Source organism: Hipposideros armiger, unplaced genomic scaffold (genome assembly GCF_001890085.2).
Source record: "Hipposideros armiger isolate ML-2016 unplaced genomic scaffold, ASM189008v1 scaffold_94, whole genome shotgun sequence".
Classification (NCBI taxonomy): domain Eukaryota; kingdom Metazoa; phylum Chordata; class Mammalia; order Chiroptera; family Hipposideridae; genus Hipposideros; species Hipposideros armiger.
The window spans coordinates 631,034-639,699 of NW_017731444.1; the positions used below are offsets into that span (position 1 = coordinate 631,034).

An 8,666-nucleotide genomic window follows, 5' to 3' on the forward strand; every position below is an offset into this window, starting at 1 on the left:
TGTGGGGAGAAACTGTGAGGGTGTCTATTGATACAAATCCTTTATCTAAAAGAAGGGGAGGCAGGAGTAGAGCCCCTGATGTTGGGAGAGGAAAATCTTTTATTTGGGTTTGCCCCGGAAGCAGGACCCTCAAGTGCAAAGTTGATGTAGGAGGTGAGTCTGGGAAACACTCGTGGGGGTGGGGAGTGACAGAGAGAGCAAAGGCAGTTTATAAAGGGCACATTATTGACAAGTTGCCACTGTGGACAACTGTCGCTCTTTCCCACCAGGAGCTCTGAAAAGAGTCTAGAACACATACTTTAGAGTTATCCTGCCAGAGGGCTGGAGCAGGGAGCCGGGGTATTTATCCACCAACTCCAGTTAGTCATTGATTGAGGGCTTCTGGCAGTGCTTCTCAGTTACTTCAGGCCTGGTGTGCAAGTGGGCAGCCTAGGGAAGTCTTAGGAAGCAGATGCTGGCAGGGGAAGCAGACCCTTTACCAAGGGTTCAAGGGGATATGGGTGCGGTACCAACTACCAGCCGCCCAGAGGCTGCGACGTTGATGGAAGCCAGCAAAGCTACAGCCCAGGGGCCTGAGTGCAGCTCGGCTGATGTGCACAAGAACTGCCTCACCTGGTCTGTATTCCTGCGGCCTATAATGAAGAATCATCTCGTTCACTTAGCATCATTAGTCCAAAGCCTGCCACATAAGTGCCTTTTTCAGAGAAATGCAGCCGAGTGACGAAAACAGCCACATTAACTATTATACGTTTTGTAAGACTCCAAAATGAATTACACATCTCCTTTCTTTGTTAAAAAAGCACTTTTTGAGTTGACTTTCCTATCAACTCTGAGGTGGTAGGTCATTTGCTCCTGCACTAACGAACCCCAATGTGGGAGGAGAAAGTCCTCCTTTTCCTATTTCCATCACGGCCACTCACCCCTTCCCATCTTCTGTTCTGAAACAGCTCAAAAGCTAAAGGCAACCGTTTGTGAAGAAAAAGTTTTGGTTTGCACAGCTACTTTTTGGGAGGAGGACACCTGCTTGTAGCAAGCACAGTGTGCATGGGCTTCCTGAGAACTGTGCTGGGAGTCCAGGTTCAATCAACACCAAGGACAGCCTGGCCCTCACAGCCTGGGTCATTCAGGTGACCTGTGCTCCAGAGCACAGAAAGGTACAGATGGGGACATGCGGGGGGGCTGCTGAGTTGTCTGGCTGGGATTGCTGGTGCCCCGCAGAGTTCCTTGGAGACGCTCCTTTGTGAGGCTGAGCAGGATGCCCCAGGGCCCTTCTCCCAGCAGCTGCTGGACCTTGCCACAGCTGCTTAGTACAGACAACACCTCCCTTACAGGCTCTGCTCTCTACTCAGAAGGCCACTCGAGGCTCTTTACATCCTTGACTACATGTTTATTATAAATACAGGCAACTTATGATTCCGAGATCAGACAAGATCAGGCGCATTCAGGGTGGTATGGCCGTAGGCTAAATATGAGCAATTTAAAACAAGTGTACCAAACCCCTCAGGGGACAAGTGGCCGATGCTAGAGCTTTGGCTACTCCCAGAGGCACCCTCAGGCCTCTGCCTCCCCCTGCCTCACACATTGCCTTCCTGACAGCCCAAGGTTCTGAGCAGTGCCCTGGCTTGGACCCGATCCATCTTAGAGTCTGGGATGCCGGGGAAATGGGGACAAGTCCTGAGGTCATCAGCAATGGGGGGGAAGCTCCTTTCTGACCACCCAGCAGGTGGAAGGAGTAAAAAGTGTTATGTGTCCTATACCTCATCCCTTGTCTCAGATTTCCCTAAAGTCTCTGCTAAATCCAGCTCTTCCTTTCCCATCCTGGCATGAATGCATAAGTGCCCCCTTCTTTTTCGCTGCATCCTCTCTTCCTCCAAGCATCCAACTGGGCCCCCGCTCTCCCTTGCAGGCATCCCGAGCCTCTGGGACTGCTTGTAGCCATCAAGCTGGGCCTGGCATTCCTGGTCACAGTCAAGATCTATTGGCCTAGCCCTTCCCAGTCTGACATGCCCAGAGCCTGGCTGTGCCAGAGACCAGGGAAGATAAAAACAGCAGTTTGCTGGGGGCACACCCACCTTGACAATGCAGGCAGAGGAGGACCTGGTAGCTAGGGGCTGCTGTTCAGAACCTATGTCCAGCGGGGCCGACCGGAAGGAGAGGAGGCTTTGGGGGTTGTTTCCTATCCCCCTGCTACCACTGCCCCAGCAGCAGCTCTGATTACCTGCACCAGGAAACTGTCTCAGCCACCAAGGTCACAAAACGAGGGAGAAAAAGACTGCCCACTCTGCTTCTCTAGGCCCACCCTCTCGCCACCCACCCACAGGCCTGCCTGCCAGGTCCCAGGCAGAGGATCGGCTATTAATTATTAAAGCAAACAAAAGCATTTCCTAGCAGGGAGGCTTGCCTGCAGCTGCTTACAGGAAAGGCAGCTCCAGCTGGCTTCCCTCTCAGGGCCCTGCAAGTGCGTTGGAACCAGCTCAAGGGGGAGAGCTGACCTGAGTCTCTGATATGGGACTCACATCAGAATGAGAGGTGAGCTGCTTTAAGAAGAAGACATGGGCCTGAAGGGAAGTCCGGGGAAAGTGGGCTCAGGCTGGTATATGGGTCTCAGAGATAAAGCCCTGTCAGCACAGGGTAGGGACAGTCACTAGGAAGGCCTTGTAGCCTTCTGCACCAGCCTTCCCTGCTGCCCCAGTGTGAGGGTATGCAGCCCCTTTTCTCCCTACCCCTCATTTGCTCATAATTTCCTCTTGGCAGAGCCTCCCTCACTGTTCTTAGTCTCTGGGCCTTCTCCTCCTTCTGTATAACCTTGGCATTGTAAACTGGAGAGCAACAGATGCTCCACTACCCGGTTCCTGGGGTCAGGTAGATCCCGGAGACCACCAATGTGCAAAGGGGAGCCCAACAGAAAGGGATTTGGGGACCTTCTAACACGCACTCCTGCTTCCTTCAGCAGGTGCTCATTGCCCCCCTTTTAACTTCCTGAGCCTGTCCTCGTGCTGTGGACACAAGGATGAACAAACCACCATCCTTGCCTTAAAGGAGGGCACAGGCTGGCAGGGCAATGAAGTCCGGGGCAGGTAGGGCTCAGCTAACTTAGGCAGCACCAAGGGCCATTCCCCTGGGCTGGGTGGGAGGGCACAGAGAGAGAGAAAGTGCTGGGTGGGGCAGCTCCCAGAGGCTGTAAGACTTTATTCGGAGGGTGTGTGGGTGCTGGCGGCAGGGGAATGGTTTCGGGGAACATTGCTGGATGCCAAGTATCATACAGAGGCTGGAAGGCAGTTTGGGGTCATATTGTGATGAGCCTTGAATGCTGAACATCTGGGAAGTAGGGGTTGGAAGGACATGATCAGAGAAAAAGTCTTTGGAACTATTACTTTGGTCCTCTCTGTATAGCAGATGGTTTGCGGGGAGTGGTGAGAAGCTGAGGCTGGGGCAGTGGGCTTGGAGCCTGAGATGGGAAACTGGGGTGATTAACTAACCTTCAGCCAGGGAGGAAAGTGGTGGAGGGCCAGGGTGTGTCACTGTTAATAGTTGGCTGTGGGCGCTGAGATTAGGAGTAGGACACAGAGGAAACATTCAGAACCCTTGACAACCTTGACAAGCGGCAAAGGTGAGGAGAGCATCAAAGACAACTGTCAGATCCCTAGCAGCCTTGCGGGGAGTGCTTCTGGGCAGGTTTCTTGGAGACTAGAGGGACAGGAACCAAGTAGAGGTTGAAGAGGGAGGCAGGCATGGGAAAGGAAGTTTTGTTGTTGCTGTTTTAGGATGGGAAGACCTGAGCAGGAGACTGAGGATCTAGATACGAATGGGAGCGATGCCAGGCCACCTCGGGAAGAATGAGGAGATAGGATTAGCCCGCTCTCCTCTGGAAGGAGGTGGCCCAGAGTCAACCAAATGTGGCGGTGGTGAGGAGGGAACCCGATTTGTGTCCTAAGACAAAGAAGTCTCTGGACTTGGAGATAAGCAACCCAGGCCTGAAGAAATAAATACCTTTTCAAACTGGGGAAGTCATCAGAGTCCCAGCAATGTGGCTCTGGGGACTCAGACTGGGCTCCCCAATACCAGTCAAGACCCCCCCATGTGCAGACAGCACTGCTGGTGGCCTGATCCCCTGGAAGAGCCTCCACCCACACAGGCTACAAGGGCACTGCCTCCTTCACATCTGCTTCCCCTTCATCAAACCTGCTACCTGGGGCTGCGGCGGAGGAGAGGGCCAGAGAGAAATAGGAACCTTAAACCCCCGAGGCCCCACTGAAACTCCCCACACACTATTACAAGAAACACTCATCACACAGCTGGTGGTGGAGAAAAAAAATGGGGCCCCATTAAAATTGACCATTCAAGTTAAAAAAACAAAAACAAAAACAAAAAACAAACAAAAAAAAGAGAACCAACAGAAAAACAGGCAGGATACAGAATTCTATGCATAACACAGGAAAAAACACGTCAATGACAAGAAAGATGGGAAGGAAATACACTAAAATGTTGACAGTAGCTGTATTAGAAAGGTAGGATTTTGTTTTCTATTTTCCAATTTTCTGGAATATAGTTTTATCATGAGTAAAACCATGTGAATTAATTCATAGGTAAGACTCTTTCTTTTCCTGAAGAGATGTGCTCCAGAGAGAGCCCCCCAGTGCTCCTTCTGGACAGTCCTGAAAGGACAGGAGGGCAGAATCACTGGTTGTTTGTGCATGAAACAAGGTGGGTGCCTGTTAAGGGGTGAGGTTGGGCTGGACAGTGAGTGGTGTCCTCTGGACAGGACTGAGGATGTGACTGTGTGGCCTGTGTGACAGACAGGCCTGGTCGTCCCTGGCAACCCCCTATCAGAATCCCTTCAGGCTGCTAGACAAGCAGCTGCTCAGAACTCTGGGAAGCCAGGCTTTCACATGCTCCAGCTGCCCGCAGAGGCAGAACCTCCCCAGTGCTACACCCCTTCCCCATGTTCACAACTGAAGGTACAAAAAACTGGGGGCTCAGGTGTTGTGGGGGCAGGTAAACAAATGTTTAAACTTTCTTTCTAAATCCAGAAGTCCACCTCCCACCCAGCCTCCCTGCACCCACTCCGGCAAAGGAGTCAGAGGAGATGGGAGTGGGTGCTGGGTTCCCAGGGACACCCTGCCTCTCCCGCAGGACCCGCCAGAAAAACACAGTGAGAGGCGGGACCTGACCAGCCCTGCCCCATTTCCAGCCCTAGTCATTCCAGCCAAACCAACTGTCCACCTCGTCTTTCCCCCACTCTTTAGCCCCTAGCCGCTTCTCCAGCCCGGCACATCCACCTTCCAACTTTGAGGGGCGTGGGGAAGCGAAAAGGGGGCTGGGTCTCATGCTTTTCCTTGTAGAGAGAAGCGGAATTGGACCAGGAGAGGCACTGGGACTGCCCAGGAAGGAGGGGTTGGCCATTCCTTGACGGCTGGTGGCTGTGGGGCATGGGTGAGGGACGGCGGGCAGCTGGATACCTCTTTTTCTAGAGTCGTGGACCAGCCCGCCAGCGACAGTCAGAAGTCAGAGCCGGGACAGCCAGGAGTGGAGGCAGAAGCCCCGCCCCGGCCCGCCCCAGCCTCAGGAGCAAGCACAGGTACTTGGGGTAGGGTGGGCAGGAGAGTCTGCCGGGATGGTCCAGAATTAGGGCTCCCTCCAGGCCTCGCTCCAGCAGCTCAGCAAGCTGAGCGAAGGCGGCGTGGAGCCGTCCAACCAGAGCGCGCCGGGTCGCGTCCGAGCACTTACCTCTGCGCTGCGGTGCTGGCGTCCAGGATGCCCGCGCCCTGCATCCAGGAGCGCACCGAGCCCAGGCCGGCAGGCAGCAGCGGCTCCTCCTTCAGGTTCAGCCCGCCGCGGGGCAGAGCGTCCTGCGTAGGAAACATGAGGGCGCGCAGTGGGTGGGCGCCCCCACCGCCGGGGATCCGTTCCCGCTGAGGCTGCGGGCGTCTCGGCTCCACCGGACCCGACGGCACTCGGCGCCTCTAAGAGCGCAGCGCAGCACGGAGTCCCGGCGGCTCAGTGCGCACTAGCCTCTGGGGCGCTCCCTCGGAGAAAGCGGGTCCGCGAGCGCGGGCGCAGTCCCCTCCCCTCCCGGGGCGCGGGGCGGGGAGATGGAGGGATTCCCCCGCGGCCTGAGCGCCGGCGGGCGGACTGCGAGCGGGGCGGGGAGGGCGAGAGCGCAGCCGGCACCCGGTCCGCGCGGAGGCGCCCCAGAGGCGCGCTCTGGCGGCTGCCCAGGGCCGCGGTCGTCNATGCTGCTGAGCTTTGGGGTGATTTTTTATGTGGCAATAGAAAAATAATAGACTATGCTTACTGGACTAGAGAGAGCTTTTGTTGAGGGGCATGGTTTGGGAAACACAACTAAAAGTCACCAGAAGGCTCTGAAGCCAGGCAGCTGCAGCTGGGGAGAGTGCAGCATGCTGGGAAAGTGCGAGGCTGCTGCAGGGAGGCAGAGGAGGATGGTGGGACGTGACAGCCATTTAGACCAGAGTCCTATCATGGACACGCCACTGTGACAATGTCTGCCATAGTCATCACTATTTTTTTCTTCATATAATTTAAAATCAACTGATTCTTATTCAGCCTCATGTGAAGCCACAATATACGGGATGTCATGGGCTTGAGAGGCTTGTTGTGTTTTTGCTCACACAGATTACAGTAAATACATAAACAATAAAATGAAAATTGTTCTTCCTTTGAAAGCCTGCTTGGGAGCCTCAGCGGTCCATGTGAAATGCTGGTTTCAGAGGCAGCAGTGATGGGTCTTGTCCAGATCAAGATGAATGCGTGGGGGTCGGGGTGGAGGGGGAGCCCCACCAACACCTTCTCTTTCCCACAAAAGGTTTTTCTACCCCTGTTCCTTTTTCTAGGGACACCATCCTTCTCCCTTCATCCCCCATCCTTTTTCCCCTTCCCCCTTTCTCCTCCCCTAAGGCTACAGTCCTTTCAAGTTCAGGGGTGGATCCTCCCATTTTCCATTTGCCCAGAGGCAGGGAAGTCTGAAGAGAGCTTTGATCACAGCAGGTCCCTGATTACTGTTGATGAATATGCTAATAAGGGAGCAACCTTGACTCCTCCCTCCTGCCCCCAGGACCACTTAGGGGTAGGGAAGCTCTAGTGGATAGGTTCCAGGACCACCTGGGGGGAGAGCAGGCCAGAAGGGGGCAGGCTTGTAGAGCCATCCCAGATCACTCAGCCCTTTATTCGGTCATCCAGCTTAGGAAAGGTACTGGAAAGCTTTCAGATAGCAGGGCGGGAGGGAGGGTATAGAGAAAGAAAAAGGTCTTAAGGGCGGAAGGGTGGATGCTGGGCAGTAACACAATCCCCTAAACCATTCAACACGCCCTTTCTACACAGACACCCTTATACTTCCCAGGCCAAGAGTAAATCAATGATGCTGGCCTGAGCTTCCTCTCCCATCCATCCCTCTTGGCAAATATCAGTCAGTCCTGGGTCCTGGCTGCCTACAGGCTGCTGTCAGTGTCCTAAGGATTAGACCTGGGAAACCTGGCCTAAACCCCAGGCCAAGCTCCCTCCACAGAGCCCAACCTCCCCACAGGAAGGGGTTCCCCGGGAGAGAGGTTAGGTACCCCTGCCTGGGGTTTGTGGACAATGGTGCTGCCAGCTGGGGAGTATGGAGGGGCTACACTGCCTCACAGGCCTGTGCCCTACCCCACAGTGGGGTCAGGCTGAATTTCAGTTCCCCTAAGACAGCCCAGCATCGTCCTCTCCTCCTGGGCTCACGCCCACCCACACAAAGTGACGGTACAGAAGTGGCTAGTGTGTGGCTCTGAGACAGGATCGCTTGCTATCATGAACAACAACAGAATAATGTAACAGCCCCAGCCTCCCACAGACTGCAGAATGAGCAACTCCCCTGCTAGGCACATCCAGGGCTGCTCCTGGTCTGTCAATTTCTCCACTTTACCCTGTTCAGACGCCTGCCAGACATGTGAGAAGATCAAAGTGAAGTAGAAGGGGTTTTGCTTTAAAGACATTCTAGTATTTCTTACGAACAAGAGAGAGAAAGATACAAGGATCAGCCTATCAGTGAGAGAGCACCAGAAGCTGATCTGGACTATGCCTTCCTTTTCCTGGCTTTTCCCAGGCACCTCCATCCCCAAAATGCAGTAGGTGACCAGCCAACATCCTGAACGGAACTGCAAGCCCCAAAGGGAGAGGGCTGGGGAGGGGAAAGGAGAGACTTTTGCTTTTCTCCCCTTGGGAATAGCTGATGCTCTTGTAATGAGAAAACAAACCACAATTAAAGAACAGAAAGAAACAGAGATACGATCAAACGACTGGGAAGATAGACATGGGATGCAGAGAGGTCTGAGCGCCCTGCTGGGCACATCCTGGGTGCAGATGTGCGGGATACAGGTGGGAGGTGGGGCCATTGTCTGCTTTCACAATAGCTTAGAGACAGACAGATGTGGATGAAGGCCAATGTCTTGGATTCTGTGGTCTTCAAAGTGGGGTTGATGGGGCCGGCCGAGTGGCTCAGTTGGTTAAGAGCTCGTTCAAGAGTGTGAGCTCTGAGCAACAGCGGTTCGATGCCCGGCCCAAGCTGAGCAGCCGTTGAGCTGCCAACAGGTAGCAGGATGGCTCAGCTTAAAACAAAACAAAAACAAACAAACAAACAAAAACCAAAAAACAAAGTGGGGTTGCCCAAGTCAACCACTGGA

The 8,666-nt window shown here is 54.1% G+C and overlaps 1 protein-coding gene across 1 annotated transcript in view; it reads right to left on the reverse strand.

Annotated features, from left to right (window-relative positions):
* The window catches only part of EBF4 (EBF transcription factor 4), a 59,392-nt gene extending 53,516 nt beyond the window's left edge, over positions 1-5,876 (reverse strand). The window contains exon 1 of the mRNA XM_019645676.1: positions 5,728-5,876. Within this exon, the coding sequence (XP_019501221.1) occupies positions 5,728-5,864 (137 nt within the window). The 5' untranslated portion in view covers positions 5,865-5,876. The remainder of the gene's footprint in view (positions 1-5,727) is intronic.
* Positions 5,877-8,666: the final 2,790 nt, after the last annotated feature.